The 24,427-nt window shown below is 35.6% G+C and overlaps 1 protein-coding gene across 5 annotated transcripts in view; it reads right to left on the bottom strand.

The window, feature by feature from the left end:
• Window positions 1-24,427, bottom strand: part of PIBF1 (progesterone immunomodulatory binding factor 1) — a 197,797-nt gene that overhangs the window by 118,604 nt on the left and 54,766 nt on the right. For all 5 annotated transcript variants that reach the window (XR_567411.2, XR_567410.2, XM_008686641.2 and 2 more), the window contains exon 10: window positions 17,606-17,704. Coding sequence is in view for 3 of the 5 variants with exons in the window: in XM_008686641.2 (XP_008684863.1) it covers window positions 17,606-17,704 (99 nt within the window). In the remaining 2 variants the exon portion in view is untranslated. The remainder of the gene's footprint in view (window positions 1-17,605; window positions 17,705-24,427) is intronic.

Below are 24,427 nucleotides of genomic sequence, written 5' to 3'. Positions count from 1 at the left end.
AACCTCTACTAGCTTCAAACTTTTCTTTTGCAGGTTCCTCATCTCTTCTAGCCTTTGGAGAATTGAAGAGAGTTTGGGCCTTGCTGTGGATCAGGCTTTGGCTTAAGGAAAATGTTATGGCTGGTTTGATCTTCTATACAGACCACTCAAACTCTCCCCATAAAAGCAGTAAGACTATTTGCTTTCTTACCATTTGTGTGTTCACCAGAGTAGTATTTTTAATTTCCTTCAAGAACTTTTCCTTAGCACTCACAATTTAGCTGTTTGGTGCAAGAGGCCCAACTTTTAACCCATCTCAGCCTTAGATATTCCTTCCTCACTAAGCTTACTCATTTCTAGCTTTTGATTTAAATTGAGAAATATATGACTCTCTTTCTTTCACTGGAATACTTGGAGGCCATCATAGGGTTATCAACTAGCCTAATTCCTATCTCAAGGAATAGAAAAGCCCAAGGACAAGAGACAAGGGACTGGCTGGTCAAAGGAGTCTGAACACACATGACATTTATCAGTTAAGTTTGCTGTCCGTAAGGGTGCAGTTCGTGGTGCCCCAAAACAATGACAATAGTAACATCAAAGATCCCTGATCACAGATACCATGAGAAATATAATAATAATGAAAAAATTTGAAATATTGCAAGAATTACCAAATTGTGACACAGAGACACAAAGTGAACAAATGCTGTTGAAAAGATGGTGTTGATAGAAACCTCCAGTTTGGGGGAAAAAAACAATTATTTGTGAAGTGCAATAAAGTAAAGTTCAATAAAAGGAGGAATGTCTGTATAACTTCCATTAGTGTAGGATAATATCTCCATATTGAAATCTTCAAAGTCATTTTCACATTTCAATTTGAAGTCTATACTAAAAGCACATGTTTTCTTCTACATGATCATATATTTATTCATTAATTTTCATTCAGCTCATTAATTCTGCCTGAAAAATCTACTGGGATCCTCATTCTGTAATACAATTTACAAGGAACACATTCACAAATTTGAATATTTAGAAGTACAAAAGATTATAAAAAATCTATTTCCAACATCTGTCCACCAGACACCTAATTTCCTGTTCCACAAGCAGTTAAGTGTTTCTATATACGTAGGAAATATATACAAACATGTATTCTAATGTTTTGTTCGTAATTTAAATACAAACGATTGCCTTTTATTTATAGATAAATGTGTATGTATATGTATATATGTGTGCATGCATATATACAAATATATGTGATAAATAGCCTGGGTGAAAAAAGTTGGTGTATATGTATGTTGGTGCTGTCATATATATACATACGGTTCTGCACCTTGCTTTCTTCCACCTAATAACATATCTTGAAGATTTTTCCTCATCAGGATATATAGTACTTCATTCTTTTTGTATAGCTACATATTGTATTCTACATACTATAAGTTATTTAACCACTGCCTAAATGTCAATGGACATTTGTGGTGTTTTCAGCTTTTGTAATTGTAACACTCTGCTATAAAGAATAAGTTGGAGGAGTCTAAGAAGACAGAGGAGTAGGAGACCTTAGTTTTGTCTGGTCCCAGGAAGTCAGCTAGATAGCTATTAAATCATTCTGAACACCTGCAAACTCAACCAGAGATCTAAGAAAAGAATAGCTGAAACTCTATAAATGGAAAAGTGACCACTTTCTACAAGGAGGTGTGGAGAAGTGAATCTGAGGTGATACATGGGAAGATAAACCATGGAAGGAGGGAGCCCCTGTCAGCTGACTACAGGAAAGTGATAACAGCAGCAGAGCACAAAATCAGAACTCTTAGAAGTCTGCTCTGGTGAGGGCCTTCCCTGCCTGAAAGGCACTCAGGTGGCGAAGCGGGGTGGAATCCTAGGTGGGACAGGGTAGTCTCAAGATCCCTGGGGTTCAGGAAGGCCTGGGGTGCCTGAGTGTAGCAGAGCTCCCAGACATTGGAGCGGGAAAGCTGATTGCAATCAGTGAGCCCAGGAGTGGACTTTCAGCTCAGTGTTGCCATAAACCACAAACTGTGGCATGATCGGGTGACCACTCTCTGAGCAGGGGCCCAGCAAATGGCAGAACCAACACGGGGAGGAGTGGCCAGGTGCATGCTGCAGGAGTCTGCAGGTTTTGGAGACTCGAAATGGGGTTTCATGGATGAAACAGAAATGCTCAGTCATAGACTGGGTGAACAAGGAGCGTGGACCAGAGAGACAAGAGTGATTGACTGCTTTTCCCTGAGGGTGCACTGAGGAGTGTGGGGTGTGACCTTTCAGCTCCAGGGCTACAGATTGGGAGGCTGCCATTTTTATTCTCATCCTCAAAAGCGGGGCTGAAAGCCTTCAGGGAACGAAAGCCACATAGAGCAATCCAGAGCAGACTACTTAGCCTGGCCCCCTGGTAAGGGCAGTGCAATTTCGCCTGGGGAAAAAGACACCTGAGAATCAGCATGACTGACTCCCTGCTCCCCTAGAAGATCAACAACAACATCCAATTAAAATCAAGTTTACTGATCACACAGAACTGCAAAATTCCAGTGCTAGGGGAAAATAATATATAGAATACAATCCTTTAATATTTCAATTTTAATTTTTTTCTCTTTCTCTTTTCAACCGATTTCTTATTTTATCAACTCTTTTTTAAAAGTATTTTTTTATTTTTATTTTTACAGCTACATTCTATCCTTTCATTGTATTTAATTTTATTTTTGTACATATATATAAGTTTTTTTTTCTTTACAATTTTGGGATGCAGTTTCCTCTAACAGAACAAATATGCCTAGGATATAGTGGACTGCTCTGTTTTCTTCACCTGTCTAATCATATTCTCTCTTTTATTCTTCTTTTTTTAGTAAAGTCTTTTTTAATTTTCATCTTTATAGTTGCATTCTATCCTTTCAATGTATTTAATTTTATTTTTGTATATATGTTTTTCTTTCTTTACAATTTTGTATGCAGTTTCTTCTAACAAACAGACCAAAATACACCTGGGATATAGTGTATTGCTCTGTTCTCTTTACCTGTCTGTTTATACTCCTTCTTTACTTTTTTTTGTCTTTTAATTTTCATTTTTACAGTTACATTCTATACTTTCACTGTATTTCATTTTATTTTTGTACCTATGTAAGTTTTTCTTTCTTTACAATTTTGGGATCCAGTTTTCTAACAAACAGACCAAAATACACACACAATCTAGTGCATTGCTCTGTTCTGTTCACCTGTCCGATTATATTCTTTTTTTAATTTCTTTTTTCTGGTTTCAGGTCTCTTCTGACTTGTTTCGTGTGTATTTTTCTGAGGTCATTGTTGGCATTTTAGTATTTTGTTCTTTTGTTCACCTATTCTTCTTTGGACAGAATGAGAAGATGGAAAAACTCACCTCAAAAAAGAGAACAAGAGGCAGTACTGACTGCCATGGACTTAATCAGTATGGGCATAAGTATCAGAACTAGAGTTAAGAATAACAATTATAAAGATACTAGCTGGGCTTGAAAAAAGCATAGAAGACACTAGAGTATCCCTTTCTGGAGAAATAAAAGAACTAAAATCCAATGAAGCTAAAATAAAAAAGGCTATTAATGATGTGCAATCAAAAAAGGAGGCTCTAACTGCTAGGATAAATGAGGTAGACAAGAAAATTAGTGACATAGAAGACAAAATGATAGAGAATAAAGAAGCTGAAAAAAAGAGAGATAACTACTGAATCAGGAGGGGAAAAATTCAAGAGGTAAGTGATATTACAAAGCAAAGCAATATTAGAATAACTGGGATCCCAGAAGAACAGGAGAGAGAGAGAGAGAGGGAAGCAAAAGGTATATTGGAGCAAATTATAGTGGAGAACTTCCCTAATCTGGGGAAGGACACACGTATTCAAGCTCAAAAGGCACAGAGAACGCACCTCAAAATCAATAAAAATAGGTCAACACCTCGACATATAATAGTGAAACTTGCAAATCTCAGAGACAAAGAAAAAATCTTGAAAGCAGCTTGGGACAAGAGGTCCTTAACCTACAAGGGCAGAAACATTAGACTGGCAACAGACATATCCACAGAGACCCGGCAGACCAGAAGAGAGAGGCATGATATATTCAGGGTACTAAATGAGAAAAATATGCAGCCAGGAATACTTTATCCAGCAAGGATGTCATTTTAAATAGAAGGAGAGATTTAAAAAACTTCCAGGACAAATAGAAACTAAAAGAATTTGTGATCATTAAACCAGCCCTGCAAGAAATATTAAAGGGCTCTCTAAAGGAAAAGAGAGCCCAAAAGTAACAGACCAGAAAGGAACAGAGACAATATGCAGAAACAGTGACTTTACAGGTAATATCATAGCCCTAAATTCATATCTTTCAATAGTTACTCTGAATGTAAATGGGCTAAATGCCCCCAATCAAAAAACAAGGGTAAGAGACTGGATAAAAAAGCAAGATCTATTGATATGCTGGCTGCAAGAGACTCATTTTAGATACAAAGACACCTCCAGATTTAAAGTGAGGAGGTGGAAAACCACTTATCATGCTAATGCACATAAAAAAAAAAAAGCTAGGGTGTCAATCCTTACATCAGACCAATTCAATTTTAAACCAAAGACTATAATAAGAGATGAAGAAGGACACTATATCATAATTAAAGGGTCTATCCAACAAGAAGATCTAACAATTGTAAATATTTATGACCCTAACATGGGAGCAGCCAATTATATAAGCCAATTAATAACAAAATTAAAGAAACACCTCGATAATAATACAATAATAGTAGGGGACTTTAACACCTCACTCACTGCAATGGACAGATTATCTAAGCAGAAGATCAACAAGGAAGTAAGGGCTCTGAATGACACACTAGACCAGATGGACTTCACAGATATATTCAGAGCATTCCATCCTAAAGCAACAAGAATACACATTCTTCTTGAGTACACATGGAACATTCTCCAGAATGGATCACATACTGGGTCCCAAATCAGGTCTCAACTGGTACCAAAAGACTGGGATCATTCCCTGCATATTTTCAGACCACAATGCTTTGAAACTGGAACTCAATCACAAGAGGAAATTTGGAAAGAACTCAAATACATGAAGGCTAAAGAATATCCTACTAAAGAATGAATGGGTCAGCCAGGAAACTAAAGAATTACAAAATTCATGGAAACAAATGAAAATGAAAACACAACTGTTCAAAACCTTTGGGATGCAGCAAAGGTGGTCCTAAGAGGGAAACTTATACCAATACAAGCCTTTCTCAAGAAACAAGAAAGATCTCAAATACACAACCTAACCCCACACCTAAAAGAGATGGAGAAAGAACAGCAGGAAATAAAGCCTAAATCCAGCAGGAAAAGAGAAATAACAAAGATGAGAGCAGAAATCAATGAAATAGAAACCAAAAGAACAGTAGAACAGACCAATGAAACTAGGAGTTGGTTCTTTGAAAGAATTAATAAGACTGATAAAACCCTGGCCAGACTTATCAAAAAGAAAAGAGAAGGATCCAAATAAATCATGAATGAAACAGAAGAGATCACAACCAACACTGAAGAAATACAAACAATTGTAAGAACATATTATGAGCAACTATATGCCAACAAATTAGGCAATCTGGAAGAAATGGATGCATTCCTAGAGACATAATAAACTACCAAAACTGAAACAGGAAGAAATAAGAAACCTGAACAGACCCATAACCACCAAGGGAATTGAAGCAGTAATGAAAAATCTCCCAACAAACAAAAGTCCAGGGCCAGATGGCCTCCCAGGGGAATTCTACCAAACATTTAAAGAAGAATTAATACCTATTCTTCTGAAGCTGTTTAAAAAAATAGAAATGGAAGGAAAATTTTAAACTCTTTCCATGAGGCCTGCATTACCTTGATCCCGAAACCAAAGACTTCACTGAAAAGGAGAATTACAGACCAATATCCCTGATGAACATGGATGCAAAAATTCTCACCAAAATACTAGCCAATAGGATCCAACAGTACATTAAAAGGATTATTCACCACGACCAAGTGGGATTTATTCCTAGCCTGCAAGGGTGGTTCAAAATCCATAAATCAATCAATGTGATACACTACATTAATAAAAGAACAGACAAGAACCATATGATTCTCTCAATAGATGCAGAAAAAGCATCTGACAAAGTAGAGCATCCCTTCTTGATTAAAACTCTTCACACAGTAGGAATAGAGGGAACATGCCTCAACATCCTAAAAGCCATATGTGAAAAGCCCACAGCGAATATCTTCTCAATGTGGGAAGACTAAGAGCTTTTCCCCTAAGGTCAGGAACACGGCAGGGATGTCCACTATCATCACTGTTGTTCAACATAGTACTAGAAGTCCTAGTTCTACTTCTTCCAGGAATCAGACAAGTAAAAGAAATAAAAGGCATATGAATTGGCAAAGAAGTCAAACTCTCACTCTTTGCACATGACATGATATTCTATGTGGAAAACCCCAAAGACTCCACCCCAAAATTGCTAGAAGTCAGACAAGATATAAAACCAATGCACAGAAATCAGTTGCATTTCTATACACTAACAATGAGACAGAAGAAAGAGAAATTAAGGAGTCGATCCCATTTACAACTGCACCCAAAACCATAAGATACTTAGTAATAAACCTAACCAAACAGGCAATCTGTATTCAGAAAACTATAGAACGCTCATGAAAGAAATTGAGGAAGACACAAAGAAATGGAAAACCGTCCCATGCTCATGGATTGGAAGAACAAATATTGTTAAAGTGTCTATGCTACCTAGAGCAATCTATACATTCAATGTAATCCTTATAAAAATACCATCAACTTTTTTCACAGGGCTGTAACAAATAATCGTAAAATTTGTATGGAACCAGAAAAGACCCTGAATAGCCAAAGGAATGTTAAAAAAGAAAACCAAAGCTGGTGGCATCACAATTCTGGACTTCAAGCTCTATAACAAAGTTGAAATTATCAAGACAGTATGGTACTGGCACAAAAGCAGACACATAGATCAATGGAACAGAATAGAGAACTCAGAAACGGACCCTCAAGTCTATGGTCAACTAATCTTCAACAAAGCAGGAAAAAATAACCAATGGAAAAAAAGTCTCTTCAATAAACGGTGTTGGGAAAATTGAACAGCCACATGAAGAAGAATGAAACTGGACGATTTCCTTACACCATACACAAAAATAGACTCAAAATGGATGAAAGACCTAAATCCTAGAGAACACAGGCAGCAACTTCTGTGAGCTCAGCTGCAGCAACTTCTTGCTAGAAAAGTCTCTAAAGGCAGGGAAAACAAAGGCAAAAATGAATTACTGGGATTTCATCAAGATAAAAAGCTTTTGCACAGCAAAGGAAACAGCTTACAAAACCAAAAGACAAGTGACAGAATGGGATAAGATATTTGCAAATGACATATCAGAGAAAGGGCCTGTATCCAAAATCTATAAACAGCTTAGCAACTCAGCACCTAAAGAGCAAATAATCCAGTCAAGAAATGGGTAGAAAACATGAACAGGCATTTCTCCAAAGAAGACATACAAATGGCCAATAGACACATGAAAGAATGCTCAACATCACTAGCCATCAGGGAAATACAAATCAAAACCACAACGAGATACCACCTCACACCAGTAAGAATGGCTAAAATTAACAAGTCAGGAAATGACAGATGTTGGTGAGGATGCAGAGAAAGGCGAACCCCATTACACTGTTGGTGGGAATGCAAACTGGTGCAACCACTCTGGAAAACAGTATGGAAGTTCCTCAAAAAGTTGAAAATAGAGCTACATTATGACCCAGCAATTGCACTACTAGGTATTTACCCAAAGAATATAAATGTAGTGATCCGAAGGGGCACATGCACTCCAATGTTTATAGCAGCAATGTCCACAATAGCCAAACTATGGAAAGAGCCCAGATGTTTATCGACAGATGAATGGATAAAGGTGTATACACACACACACACACACACACACACACACACACACAATGGAATACTACTTAGCCATAAAAAAATGAAATCTTGTCAATTTGCCACAATGTGGATGGAACTAGAGTGTATAATGCTAAGCGAAATAAGTCAATCAGAGAAAAACAATTATCAGATGATCTCACTCGTATCTGGAATTTAAAAATAAAACAGAGGCTCATAGAGGAAAAGAGGGAAAAATTAAACAAGATGAAACCAGAGAGGGAAAACCGTAAGAGACTCTTAAACACAGGAAACAAACAGGGCTGCTGGAGGGGAGGTGGGGGGGGTGGATGGAGTAACGAGGTGATGGACATTAAGAAGGGCATGTGATGTAATGAGTACTGGGTATTATACAAGACTGATGAATCACTGAACTCTACATCTGAAACTAATACTACAGTATATGTTAATTAATTGAATTTAAATTAAAAAAAAAGAAAACGTTGGTACATATGTAATTTTGTAGCCAGCAAGTATATTTTCAGGATAATGTACTAGAAGTGAAACTCCTGGATCCAGACCAATGTGCATTTGTATTTTTGATTGGTGTTATTAAATAATTCTTCTTAGGGGTTGTATCACCTTAAAATCCCACTCACAGGGGCACCTCGGTGGCTTGGTTGGTTAAGCGTCTGCATTTGGCTCAGATCATGATCTCAGAGTCCTGGGATTGAGTGCCATGTGAGGCTCTCTGCCCAGTGGGGAGTCTGCTTCTCCCTCTCCCTCTCTGTGTCTCACTCCTTCTGGCTCTGTCTCATTCTCTCCTAAACAAACAAATAAAATCTTTTAAAAAAAGAATCCAGCTAACAATGTATAAGATTGCCAGTTTTTCCATATCCACACACAGTGTATTATCAACATTTCTGTTTTTTTCAGAAAAATCAGTATAGTTTTAATGTGAATCTAATTATCACTTAATATTGACTTAAAAGAGGGTCTTCTTATAGGGAAATTAGTTACATGACTGTGATAGGAGAGGCAAATACTTTTCCTAGATTGCATTTCTTTTGACTTTCTTTATGGTAGTAATGTCACATCAACATTTTTCATTTGTATGTAGTCACATTTATCAATTCTTAACTTTTACAACTTTTGAGTTTCAAAAGACTTCTTCAATCCAAGGTTATGAAAATATTCTCCCTATAGTTTCTCTACTACTTTAATTATTTTCATTTAAATTTCTCATCTACTTGGAATTTATCCTGTTAAAATGTGAGAAATGGGTCCAAAGTTTCTTTTTCACCTAGCTGGTTACCACAGTGATTAGATAAAATTTGTAGGTCCTTATTCAGAAACTCATTAATTTAATTTTTCCACATAAACCACAGATTTAATATGTCTGGTTAAAAAAAATCTTGCTATAAGATGAATCAAGTCTGAAGATCTAATGTATAATGTGGTGACTACAGTTGCTAACGCTATATTGTATAATTGAAATTTGCTAAGAGAGTAAAACTTAAATGTTCTCACCAAAAGAAAAAAAAATGGTAACATGTGAGCTGAGAAATGTGTTATTTAACTTGATGGGGGGGGGGAATCTTTCCATAATGCATACCTTTAACAAACCATCAATTTGTATAATTTCAATATCTTAACAGTTATATTTGTCAACTATACTTCAATAAAGCTGGAAAAAAAAAATCTATGAAGATTCAGGAACCTATCACATCAGTAACCCAATGTCTGACAAATGCCAGGGCATCTCCAAAGTAAGATATTATTGCATCTTGCATATCCTCCATAAAGAAAGAAGGCAACAACACCTCATTCCAGTAGTGGGTACCTAAGACATATTCCTGGTTCTCACCACTTACGGGGGTTGGATAGACAACAAAAGTAGTCCTGGAAGTCACCGCTAGTAAGAAATGGCTAGCAATAATTTTACTATAAATAGAAATGACTGTAAAGCATTTAATCCAAATGCATCCCTAATTCACTTCCCCTTATCAAGATCCCAAAAGGCCTGTGCTTACTCTAACACCAACCAACAGAAGAGGAAGTTAGAGTCTAGACTTAAAAACAAAACAAAACAAAAACCTTGCTCATATTTCTATTTGGATCCCATTAAATGTATAGTTTAACTTAAGGAAACTGCCATTTTCATGAAAAAAAAAATTAGTTCTCTATCTACACCATACCAACAAATGAACTTTGGGTAGATGAAAGGTATAATGTGAAAAATACAACTATAAAAATTCACATGGGAAAATGAAGATACAAGAACAGGCAGGTACAAGAACAGCCAAAACAATTCTGAAAAAGAATCTTAGTCATTTTGTCAAGTTTCACTAAAAAGTCTTTTGAAATTTTTGACATGAATTATACTGAATTTATAGATTAATTAAGTAAGAATTAAACTGTAGGGACATCAAGAATCCTATTTTTTTTACTTCATCCAGCAGCATTATAACCCTTTGCAGGGGGATTTTGTCCAGCTGCTGCTGCACAACAGATAGATGCACACAGCTCACATATGAGAAGCCCCATGAGCACCTGGCTTGGTGAGTAGGGGGGACTGCAGTTCTGGGCCCCAGGGGACATCTATACAAAGTCACTCCCTGAAGACAAGGAGAGGTAGCCAATTAGCCTAATAGTTAGAAACAAACACAAAAAATCAGGCAAAATGAGGAGACAGGAGAACATAATTCCAAATGAAAAAACAAGACAAAAACTCAGAAAAAAACCTTAATGAAACAGAGATAAAGAGTCCAATGTAATGGTCATAAAGATGATCACCAAACTTGGGAGAAGAATGGATGAACACAGGGTGAACTTTAACAAAGAGAAAACATAAGAATATACCAACCAGAGCTGGTATATATAAAAACAATGAGAAAACATGAAAAAAATGACAATGAGTGCCTACCTACTAACAGTTGCTTTAAATGTAAATGGACCTAGTTTTCCAATGAAAAATACAAGATTAATCAACAGCAGATTAGATGATACAGAAAAACAGACTAGTGTTGCAAATCACCCCATCAGAGGAAAAAAAATTTTTTAAAAATGAGAAAAGTTAAAGGGACCTCTGGGACAAAATCAAGTGTACTAACGTTTGCATTATAAGGTCCCAGAAAGAGAAAAGAGAGAGAAAGGTGTAGAAAGCTTATTTGAAGAAATAATGTCTGAAAAAGCTTATTTGAAGAAATAACGTCTGAAAACTTTTCTAACCTGAGGAAGGAAACAAATACTGAAGTCCATAAAGCACAGAGAGTCCAAAACAAGATGAACCCAAAGAGATCCACACCAAGACACATTATAATTAAAATGTCAAAAATTAAATAAGGAGTAATCTTAAAAGAAGCAAGAGAAAAACTAGTTACATACAAGGGAACCTCATAAGACTATCAGCTGATTTTTCAGCAGAAACTCTGCAGGCCAGAAGAGAGTGGCATGATATACTCAAAGTGTTGGAAGGAAAAAACTTAAAACGAAGAATACTCCACCAAGATTATCATTCAGAACTGAAGGAAAGATAAAGAGTTTTCCACATAAACAAAGCTAAAGGAGTTCCCCACCACTTAACCAGCTTTATAAGAAATGTTGAAGATGCAGACTTCTTTTTTTTTTTTTTTTAAAGATTTTATTTATTTATTTGACAGAGATAGAGACAGCCAGCGAGAGAGGGAACACAAGCAGGGGGAGTGGGAGAGGAAGAAGCAGGCTCATAGCGGAGGAGCCTGATGTGGGGCTCGATCCCGTAACGCCGGGATCACGCTCTGAGCCGAAGGCAGATGCTTAACCGCTGTGCCACCCAGGCCCCCAAGATGCAGACTTCTTTAAGCAAGAAAAGGCCATAACTAGAAATAAGAAAATGTATGAAAAAAAAATCTCATTAATAAAGGTAATTATAAAGATAGTAGATTAACCAGGTATAAAGCTAAGTATGAAGGTTAAGAAGAAGAAATAAAATCAAGTATAACTACAATAATTAGTTGAAGAATATACAAAATAAAAAGATGTAAAATATGTTATCAAAATATAAAACATGGTAGAGGGCAGAGTAAAAATGTGCTTTTAGAATGCATTTGAACTTAAGTGGCCACTGACTTAAAATAGACTGTTCTAAATATATGTAGTGAGAGAGAGAGATGGTAACCACAAATCAAAACCTATAATAGATACAAGAAAAATAAAGTGAAAGGAATAAAACATAACACCAAACAAAGGTATCACATCATAAAGGAAAAAGAGCAAGAAAAGAAGAAAGAAATGGAGCAGAACTAGAAAAACAACCAGAAAACAATGAACAAAAAAACGGCAGTAAGTGCATACCTACTAACAACTGCTTTAAATGTAAATGGACCTAGTTCTCAAATCAAAAGGCACAGGTGGCTAATGGAAACAAAACAAAACAAAAAACCAAAAAAACCAATGCTGCCTATATGAGACTCACTTCAAATCTAAAGATACATACACAAGACTGAAAGTGAAGGGACAGAAAAAGATATTTCATACAAATGGAAACAAAAGCTGGAGTAGCAATACTTATATGAGACAAAATAGACTTTAAAACAAACTGTAACAAAAGACAAAGAAGAGAATCACACAAGGATATAAGAGTCAATCTACAAGGGGATATAACATTTGTAAATACTTCTGCACCCTATAAAGGAGGCGCCTAATATATAAATATTAACAGACATAAACAATGTTCCAAAACCTCCAGGATACAGCAAAAGCAGTTCAAAGAGGGAAGTTCATATCAATATAGGCTTACCTCAAGAAACAACAAAAATTTCAAATAAACAATCTAACTTTATACTTAAATGAACTAGAATAGTAAGACTAAAACAAAGCCCAAAGTTCAAGAAGGAAGTAAATAATAAAGAAACAGAAAATCTTAATAGACCAATTACTAGTAATGAAACTGAATTAGTAAAAAAAAAGAAACTTCTAACAAAAGTCCAGGGCCAGATGGTTCCTTAGGGAAATTCTACCAAACATTTAAAAGAATTAATACCTATCCTCAAATTATTCCAGGAAGCTGAAGAGGAAGGATGTTCCCAAACTCATATTATGAGGTCAGCATTAATCTGATACCAAAACCAGACAAAGACACCACAGAAGAAGAAAACTACAGGTCAATATCCCTGATGAACACAGATGCAAAAATCCTCAAAAAGTATTAGCAAACTAAATTCAACAACACATTAAAAGGATCATACACCATGAGCAAGGATTTATTCCAGGGATACAAAGATGGTTCAACATCCATAAATCAATCAACATGATATACTACATCAATAAAATGAAGAATAAAAATCATATGATCTTGATAGATTCAGGAAAAGCATTCAACAAAATTCAACATCCAGTTATGATAAAAACTCTCAACAGAGTATAGAGGTAATGTACCTCAATATAATAAAGGCCATATATGACAAACCCACGGTACTAGAAGTCCTAGCTACAGCAATTAGACTAAAAAAGAAATAAAAGGCATCCATACTGGAAAGGAAGAAGTAAAACTGTCACTATTTGCAGATGATGTGATATTATATATAGGAAACCCTAAAGACTCCACCAAACTATTAGAACTAATAAATGAATTCAGTAATCCTGCAAGATACAACATTAATATACACAAATTTGTTGCATTTCTGTATAATAATAACAAACTATCAGAGGAAGAAATTAAGGGGCACCTGGGTGGCTCAGCAGTTAAGTGTCTACCTTTGGCTCAGGTCATAATCCCAGGGTCCTGGGATCGAGCCCTGCATCAGGCTTCCTAGCGGGAAGCCTGCTTCTCCCTCTCACACTCTCCTTGCGTGTGTTACCTCTCTTGCTGTCTCTCTCTGTCAAATAAATATATAAAATCTTAAAAAAAAAAAGAAATTAAGAAAACTATCTATCTACAATTGCATCAAAAAGAATAAAATATCTAGGAATAAATTTAACTAAGGGGTTAAAGACCTGTACTCTGAAAACTGTAACACATTGATGAAAGAAACTGAAAACAAATAAGTGGTGGAAAGATATACAATGTTCATGAATTGGAAGAATTAATGCTGGTAAAATGTCCATATTACTTAAAGCAATCTACAAATTCAATGCAATCCCTATCAAAATATCAAGGGCATTTTTCACAGAACTAGAACAAATAATACTAAAATTTGTATGGAACAGCAAAAGACCTTGAATATTAAAGCAATCTTGAGAAAGAAGAACAAAGCTAGAATTATCACAACCATGTTTCAAACTATACCATAAACCTAAAGTAATCAAACAGTATTGTACTGGCACAAAAATAGACATAAGTCAATGGATCAGACTAGAGAGCCCAAAAATAAACCCACGCTTATATGGTCAATTAATCTATGACAAAGAAAGCAAGGATATATAATGGGGGGAAAAAGTCTCTCTTAGTAAATGGTATTGAGAAAACTGGAATGCCACATACAAAAGAATGAAACTGGAATGCTTTCTTACACCATACACAAAAATGAAACAGATTAAAGACCTAAATGTAAGACCTAAAACCATAACTCCTAGAAGAAAACACAGGCAGTATGTTCTTTGACATTGATCTTAGCGCTATTATTTTGGATCTGTCCCCTCAGACAAGGACAACAGAAGCAAAAATAAACAAAGTGGACTCCATCAAACTAAAAAGTGTATACACAGCAAAGAAAATTATCAACAAAACAAAAAGGCAACATACTGAATGGGAGGAGATATTTGCAGATAATATATGCAATTAGAGGTTAATACCTATACATAAAAAGACCTCATACAACTCAATGTTAAGGAAACAATATGATTAAATAATGGGCAGAGGACCTGAACAGACATTTTTCCAAAGACATACAGATGGCCAATAGGCACATGAAAAAATGTTCAACACTAATCATCAGGGAAATGCAAATCAAAACTACAAACAGGTATCACCTAACAGCTATTAGAACGGCTATTATTGAAAAGACAAGAAATAACAAATGTTGGTGAGGATGTAGAGAAAAGGGAACTCTTGTGCACTGTTGGTGTAAATGTAAACTGATATAGCAACTACGGAAAACAGTTTGGAGGTTCCTTTAAAGAGTTAAAAATAGAATGACCATATGATCCAACAATTCCACTTCTGGTTATTTATCCATAGAAAACAAAAGCACTAATTTGAAAAGATACAAGCATTCTATGCTCATCACAGCATCATTTACAACAGCTAAAATATCAAAGCAACCCAAGTGTCCATAGACAGATGAATGGATAAAGAAGATGTGGTATGTATGTGTGTGTGTACACATATGTAGGTATGTGTACACACACACACACACACACACACACACACACACACCAGAATATTAGTTCTAAAGAAGAATGAAGTCTTGCTATTTACGACAACATGGATAGACCTAGAGCATATTATGGTAAGTGAAATAAATCAGAGAAAAACAAATACATTATGATTTCACTTACATGTGGAATCTAAGAAGCAAAACAAATGAACAAACAAAAAGCAGAAACAGACTCAAATACACTGATGGTTGCCAGAGCAGAGGGAGGGTAGAGGGATGGAGGAAATAGGTGAGGGGGATTAAGAGGTACAACCTTATAGTTATTAAACAAATAATACATGCAGATGTAATGTACAGCATAAGGAATCTAGCCAATAACATTTTAAAAACTTTACATGGTGACAGATGGTAACTAGACTTACCGTAGTGATCATTTTGTAATGTGTATAAATACTGAATCACTATGTTGTACACCCGAAACTAATATAATATTGTGCATCAATTAAACCTTGATGAAAAAAACTAGCTGTTCCCGTTTATTCAAAATTCTAGTGGAAAACGATTTCGAAAGATCAACTTTTAAATAGCAAAAGTTCAGTTAGTAAACTGAACTAATTTAACATTTTATAAGAATAACAAACATTTTTATCTTACTACTTATGTGCAAGACACTGTTCTACATGCTTTACAAACAGTAAATGATTGAATTCTCAATAATTCAAAAGATCCCGTTAAGTACTAAAGCCTCCCATGGCCTTTCGGATAAATACCAGTTACTAGTATATGGACAAGTAAGATAAGAAGGATTTTAGAGTCCCAGAGTTTAGGACATAACAGAAGGGAGTATAAACATAAAACAGCCAATTTTAAGGTCAGATTTATTATTCTCTTTTCTCCAAATTCACAAAAACATACCAAAGCTAGTAAGTTTTGAAATTCTGCCTGAATATAATAGTTCTTCTGGTTTACAAGCTAAAATCTTGCACTTTCTTTTAAAGTTTGCTGGTTTGTCCATAAATATTATTCTAGAGCCTTTCCTAAATGCATCACATTAAAAAACAACATCAACGGAAAGCCAATTATAAATGTTTTGTGTACACCATATAGTTTTATAAATGGAAAAGTTATACACAGTAAGATTTTACGGTAGGTTATCACAGCACTCCAATAAAAACAGGTGATTTGTAAATTTATTTTATATTAAAATGTTTGGACTTAGATATACTTTCACATTACTGAAGAGATTTCTCTAATATTTTTATTAACGTATCAAGTTTATAAAGTTGATGTGAATTCAGAAGTATAACAATCTGAGCCATTTCTAAAAGATTTCGATAATAGATTACTTATATGAAGACTTACCTCAATTTTTAGTGTTAGGTATTGCTTAAGTCACAAATGAATCTGCAAGTCTTCATTTAATAATTAAAAGCTCCACTGAGTTATTTTCAAAGTTTATCAGTATGCGAAAGGTATATGGGAACTTGATGTACTAGTTTAGCAACTTTTCTGTCTGAAATTATTTTCAAAATGAAAGTTAAAAAAAAAGATAACGATTCTGTTTACTCTATATGTAGTCAAACCACTGAAAATCTCGGGCGTTCAATAGTATTTACCTTAATACTCATCAGTGATTTTCCTATTAGTTAGGCTACTAAAAATAAATATACTTTTCCATTGATAAATTCAAGACAAATCATTTTCTCTCTTCTCCTTCCTCCAACACACATGAACCACAACATATAGATTTTTAAGAAATGAACTGGAGAGCACATAATGGTATTTACACTTTTGACTCAAGTTCAGTAGGTTCTTTTAAAGTAGAACTCCTTCTACTTTTTGATTAGCAGTTCTACTCCTAGAGAAAATTTATCCAAGATAAATAAAAAACATGTACCCAAAAAAGACTTTATAAAAAAGTTCATAGCAGCTTCATTCATGATAAGCTTCAAAATGGAAAGAACCTAAACGACCAGTGACAGGTGAATGCATAAGCAAACTGTGGTATATTCATACCCAGCAACACTAAGGAAAGAACTGCCGATACAACAACAAAATGGATGAAAATATAATGTGGAGTGAAAGAAGCTAGACACAAAAGAGTACATACTGTACAATTTCACTTATTTTCAATCCAGTACGAGCAAAAACTAAGCTATGGTGACAGGAATGAGAAAGTGTTTGCCTCTTGAGGAGCAGTGGTTGAGATGGATAAAAGGCATGTAAGGAAATTCTGTAGGGTGACTGCACTGTGCTATATCTTGTTTTAATATATGCAATAATTACCTATTACAAAGATAATGCATGTAACTGTAGTTCAGTTGAATTAAATGTACTTCAATTAAAAATATTTCTTCTAAAAGAAAAAGTTACAGCAACAAAAATTCAAAGAGTTTTTAACATTTCCAGATTTCTAGAATGCTTACCTGTCTAAGAGCTGATCATGTTTTTCTAAAGCAACTTTTTCAGCCATCACTGCTCGGTCCTTTTCGGCCACAGCATTATCCCTCGCTTCTCGGAGATTTCTAAAATTTAAACATATACTCAGTTATTCCAAATACAAATTATCTATCTTTTAAAGTTTCATAAATGTGTTTGCTTAGAATTGGACTATCTGACAATCTTAAGGACCCACCAGGAGGTTGGTGACCCAAGGTGTATATTATATGAATTTACCTGTCTGGGTGTTTCTATAGCAGCACAGTAATACAGATGCAAACATGGTGTATCTCTAAATGTCACATCATCTTTCTCCATAACTTATCTTCACATGGGCTGAAGGTAGGCTCAACTTGTTTAATTCTTACCATAATCTAAAGAAGTAGATTATTACACAGTATCCAGAAGAAAACCGAGGTCTTGAGAAGATAATAAATATTCTCTAAAACATTTTAAATGAAAAGTATAATATAAAGATCACAAGTGTCAAAACGGGAACAAAGTTTGGGATACGAGCAAGTTAAAGTGATGGCCCTTGGGATCTCACTTACAGAGTAATGGAAAAGAAGAGAACTCAAGAACTCAGAGGGCTGACAAGTTAGGACAAAGTAGAAGGGGCAAAGGACATGAAGTCCTGATAAGATGACAAGCAGATAAATATAAGTAGTGTACAAGCAGGATGGAGTACTAGAGGTTGCTATTAAAGGATGGTGATATGGAGGTAGAATAGTACTTTCAGCGACATCATTTATTTTGACACCAAGATCCAGGATGTGACCAGTAAAGTAGCTAAGTGAAGGAGAGATGAGATAAAGGCCAATATTCATATAGGGCTCAAGAAAGTATGAAGCCAGAGTATTAGGTATGTCATCCACTTACAGTACTGATGACAGCAGGAAGTAAAATGGAGAGAAAGATACATTTAGTGATAGTTAAGGGTAATGTCCAAGAGGCAGAAGGTAACAAGAGTGCCACAACAAGACAGGAGCCTTTAAAGATCAAATCTCGTTTGTTTTTTAATCAAAGCGGAAGTCTGGATCAAGAAAAATACCAACAGGAAGCTTCTTTCAGAGAACCACTTAATTTTTAAAAAATCCTCTTCTCTAACATAGTTATAAATAAATGTAGAGTGTTAATATGATTTTCCTCACCTAATTTCTACAAATCCCTTATGTTGTATTTTCTAACCTGTTTCATAGTGGAGTAAACTGAAGTTCAAGAGCTTAAGTATCTAGTTCAAAGTCACAGCCCATGTTAAAGCCATAATTTGAGCCCAGCTATGTCTGCTGCAGAGCAAATGTTTTTTACATCATATCACCACATCTCCCATAAAGAACTGGATTGGGTATTAGAATTTTGTGCTTATTATTCATGGAGAATGTCAGTGGAAAGTCATGAAAACCCACATCGTTTGAATAAATCTATGTAACAACTATTGGATAGGAATGCTTACTTGCTGTGCCAGTATGAAATGTCATCTTTTACATTGTGATGCTAACAACAAAGCTAAAATTTAAAACATATCAACCAGTGGAGATTCATCAAATGGTTTATGAGGCAGAAATAAAATAATTTAAAGAAACTGTAGTACAGATAACTTATTAAAAAGAAAATAGCTTTTGTATACTATTATCTAAGTGGAAGTGCATTTTAAAATAGATATCACAAAATGTCGTGTCATTATTTTCTGACATCATCCTGATTGCAATGACCTTCCAAAAATATTCTATCATTAAACTAACTGAAACATGAAAATTTAGTTTTATAGATAGAATTAAAATCTTTAAGCATATGAAACGTTTATATATTTTTCATTTGTAGATTATATATTTCAGTCAGTAAATTGTCACAAATTGGTTGCAATTTTCATTTTCTCAAAGATAGCTTCATTATCCTATAAGTTATTTCAATAGCAAAATTCCAAGTAGATTGCAATTACAGTACTATTAATCAACGCTTAGTTAGTAGGTACAGAAGCTTCAGTCCCTAACTATATTTCCTTTCTGGCAATAATGGGCATTAGAAATAAAAGCAAGTCACAGAAGGAAATGAAACCCAGAATAAACTAACAATAGGGCTTGTGAGCGGAGGTATGATTAGAAGGTCCTAGTGCATTCAAGATGCTACACTCTATATCATGCAGCTAACTATAATTAGTGCTATATTAAGGCATAAACAAAATTCCAAGGCCACAAAGAAGAGGAGTTGATTATTTTTAAATGGAGGAAGAGAGATGAGTGAATGAAGGGAAGATATGTAAGTTGGACCTTGAAGGACAAATAAGTAAAGGCAATTCAAAAAACGAAAACTGAAATGAATCGGAGAAAGTGCTAGAAATTAAGGCTTCCATCAACAGGTCCTCTCACAGATGTCTGCTGGTGGAACCTAATCTCCTTATCAGTTACCATACCTTCCACATCTCCACCCACAACCTGCATACAAGAAGCCGCACAATTCCTTTTAACATAAAGATAGAGATACTTCCTTTAATATTATCAATTGACCTTTAAGGTTTCAAATTAAGTCTGAGATAAACTGAATGTATTCCACTGACAGTAACGGTAATAACAAACATATAAAGTGCTTGCCACGTGCTAGGAACTATTTTAGGCATTTTGCATAATAATTCATTTAATCTTCACAACAACCCCACAGAACAGGTTGCATCATTATCTCCGTTTTACAAAGGAGAAGACCGAAACACAGAGAAGTTAAGTATCTATCTAAGGTCACAGGTAAGTAAGGTATGTGCCCGAACTGTCTGGTTCTGGAGTCCATGCTCCTCATCAAACTATGCTGCCTTTCTTAGATTCCTTTTGTTTCACAGTTTTCTCCTGGAGAAAACTTGTTGCAGTCATCTCGTGGCAGGATTTTTTCCTCCATCAGTGCCTGTGGTTCTTGGTCACGCCGCTTCAAAGAATGGAGAGGTAGACCAGACAGAGTGGTGGGCAGCAAAGCAAGGTTTATTGAGCGCAAAGTGGTAGTACAAACCTCCCAAGGAGCGAGGCGACCCGAGGGGGTGGCCGTCGGAGTATCTAAGTCTAGGGGTTTTTATGGGCTTGTTGGTGGGCTGTTTTAATCTGATGAACCCTCCCTAAGCCTGTCACCCAATCAGGTTTCTGTCATGCAGGAAAGGGTGGAAGCTCATAGCACAAATGTTAAATCGAAAATAAGCCTTGACGGAATTGTGATTATATTATACGTAAAATTGTTTTTATAGTCCATGCTCCTTCAAACTTAGACTAGTTTGATAAAACACCAGATGGATTATATTCCGGCCACAGATAAAACCCTAACTGCCATATAACTAATAAATTATCCATTTTTAAATGTTAAATGCATTAGAGAATGTAGCAACATACAATTATGAAAGAGCAGGAATTCTAATGTTCTTCAAAAGAACAAACTCGAAAAATTGATAGACTATCCGCAGCATGTACAAGCTAATGAAGCTAATGTTTTAAAAGTCCCAAATTGAACATATAATCGAATATAATTATAATAATAGAGAATGATGTTGGAAGTTGGCCAACTGGTCAGCATTATAACAAATGTTTTAAATACAAAATTAAAATATTTCATCCTTAAAAATGCTTTTAAAAAGCTAACATTTGAGGGGTGCCTGGGTGGCTCAGTCAGTTAAACGCCTGACTCTTGACTTTTGGCTCAGGTCTTGATCTCAGGGTCGTGAGATCGAGCCCTGTGTTGGGCTCTGCACTGAGTCGGCCTGTCCCTCTCCCTCTGCTCCTCCCCCCCCGCTCATGCTTTCTCTCTCTCTCTCAAATAAATAAAATCTTTAAAAAGTTAACATTTTATTTCAAAACTGTTTTTCATGATTCTTTCATGTTGTTTCCTACAAACTCCATCCCCCATATACACATACTTCTTTCTCCTATCCTCCTGTATTTGTGCATGGGAGGTAGAGAGCAAAGATGCAAAAGTAAAGTGACCCAGTATATATTATAATTCGCATCCAGTAACGTATTTTTCAACTTGAGGCATTTTTATGAGTGACAGAGGGTGTTATTAATAATCATGCTAGAGAAATAGGCATAAACCAGGACTTAAAGGGACAAACAACTGGGAGATAATGTCATTTAAATGATAACATTCAAACAAGAAACTTAAGTTTTATTTCTCTAAATAAAAGGATTTTAATATTGTAATAAAATAGATGTGTTTCATATGCAAACTAATGTATCTGTGCTGAGATGACTTCATGTACATAAAGTTTAGCCAAAAGTATCTTATAACCAAAACCTGAAACCTCAGTACAAAACATAACAATAGATTTCTGTACATGGAATGTATCTTCCTACAACCAGAAGATAAATTTCATGGTACCAATAGCCAAATCTAAATTTATACCTGAAAAGTGGCAAGAAAAATGTTGGAGGAATAAGAAAAACCTTGGGAACCTCTGAAGTTCTAATAGGAACAAATCAGAGTTTGGGAATGTCAAGGGCATGCTTAGCCTGAATAAACATCACTAACAACTCAAAACTTGAAATTTACCAAGAATAAATGGTGAAAAACCATGGTTGTCAGAAGAGCTCAGCAGGCACAACTAAGCAACCCACCCTCCTTCTGCCTCCATGTAAAAATATTTTTGGTTAATAAAAGTGTATACATTTTTCCCAGCTGAACAAAAAGGGACTGAAACAGGCTGTTAATATGACAAGCTTATTTATAGGGAAAGTGTTTGAATTAATCACTTCTACCTCTAGATTATTTTCCTGGACAACACATAAAACTGCTCATTTCCATATCTGATGCCTTTGTTTTTAAGATGCAATAACAAGAAGGGTTGCAAGTGGATTATCTGCTGTTTATAATCAAATAACCAATAATAGTTCCTTTAATTAACACAGTTGTTGAAAATGAATGAATAGGACATAACAAAAAAGGCAAAGTGGAAATTTTATGTAACACAATTTCTTGGGAGAAGCTATGCATTTTCAGAGGAGAAACTTTTTGAGATTACTGTTGACTGAACATACTATTATTTTCCTATCCTTTTATTTAATAGTTGGTGCTCAAGCAGATTATTTTTTTTTCATTTTATAGATGTGAAAACTTTATCCCAGAGTAGATATCTAACCAAACCACATGGTTTAAAACCAGTTATGCATCAAAATGCAAAAACTTATTTAAAATCTATTCACATGTTGAGGTTTAAAAAGTAGCTGACAAAACACAATAATATAATTAAAATAAAACTGGGTGAACCTTTTTAAAATTTATTTTTTATATTAATTCAATTAATTAACATATAATGTATTATTGCTTTTAGAGGTATAGGACTGTGATTCATCAGTCTTATATAACACCCAGTGCTCATTACATCACATGCCCTCCTTAATGTCCATCACCCAGTTATCTCATGCCTCCACCCCTCGCCTCCAGCAACTTCAGTTTGAAACTGGGTGAATCTGGTAGATGGTTAACTGAGTGAGTACTCTATTTAATCCATCTCATTATAAATCTTTGTATAGGTTTTCATCTAAACCAACAGTTACCTGATTTCTCAAAAGCAGTTCCAACTAATTCTTTCATTCAACAAATATTTATTGAGCACTTACTATGTACCAGGTACTGGTACCTGGGAATCCAGCACTGAAAAACAGATGAAATCTCTACTTATGTGGAGATTACATTCCAGTATGAAAGAAACCAAAGTATGTTAGTTGGTGCTAAGTGCTCTGGAGAAGAATAAAGCAAAGAAGGGGCTAATGGGCAGCAAGCATGGCAATTTTACGATTTTAAATAGGGTGGTCAGGAAAGACATCAATCAGAAAGCAGGTGGTATCTGAAGACATGGAGAGAGTAGGGAAACAAGGCTCTAAGGTATCTAGGAGTAGGGGGTTAAGCAGTGGAAATGATAAATACAAAGGATCTGAGGAGCATGCATACCAGTTAAGGGAACAAGAGGCAGTGTGACCAAATGAGGGGCTAGAACAGTGTAGTGAGGATGGGACAACTGGGTGCAGATCATGTAGGCATTATGTCATGCCTGCGTAGCCATCACAGGGCATTATAGTCACTTAACCTTGTGCTGAGTTGGATGGAAGCCTTTTCAGTTGAGCAGAGGAATGACTGACAGTAGACCTGTGAGGGCGAGGAAGGAAGTGGGGGCACCACTTAAGAGACTCTCGAAATTCAGACAAGAGATAATGGTAAAAAAAAAAAAAAAAAAAAAAAAGAGAGAGAGATAATGGTAGCTTGGACCAAGGTGGTGTCTGTGAGATGGTAAGAGAATTCTAAGTTTTGAAGACCCAACCAAAAGCATCTGCTGATGAACAGAATATGGAATGTGAAAAAAAGAGGTTTATGACTTCAAGGTTTTTCGTCTGAGCAAGTAGAACAGAGTTATCTGTAGCTGATCTGGGTTGGACTGAGGGTGGAGCACGGTTGGAGGAACAGAAGTGTGCTTCTGCACATATTAAATATAAGATGCTTACTAGATAACCAAATAGAAATGCCATGAAGGCAGCTGATGAAGGCTGATGACAAGGAGAGGAGGAGGACCAATAAAAGGAGTAGGGGCAGCCAGTAAGAAAGGGGAAAAGTCAAAGTGTAGTATCCTGAACGTCAGTTACAGATATGCGTTTCCAGGAGTACGCAGTGGTCAGCTGTATTAAATATTGCTGACAGATCAAGTAAGATAGGCACGGAGAACATGACCACTAGATTTTCAGCAACATGAAGATCTCTGGGGGTCTGATAAGAATAGCTTTGTTGGAGTGGTACGGGGAGGCAAAAGCTTAGTAATAGGTTTTAAAAAATGAGGGTAGTATGTGCTCTCTCTC

This window comes from Ursus maritimus, unplaced genomic scaffold, assembly GCF_017311325.1.
Source record: "Ursus maritimus isolate PB19 unplaced genomic scaffold, ASM1731132v1 scaffold_10, whole genome shotgun sequence".
NCBI classification, from domain to species: domain Eukaryota; kingdom Metazoa; phylum Chordata; class Mammalia; order Carnivora; family Ursidae; genus Ursus; species Ursus maritimus.
The sequence above is the reverse complement of the archived record's forward strand: the minus strand, read 5'-3'. Positions and strand labels throughout refer to the sequence as shown.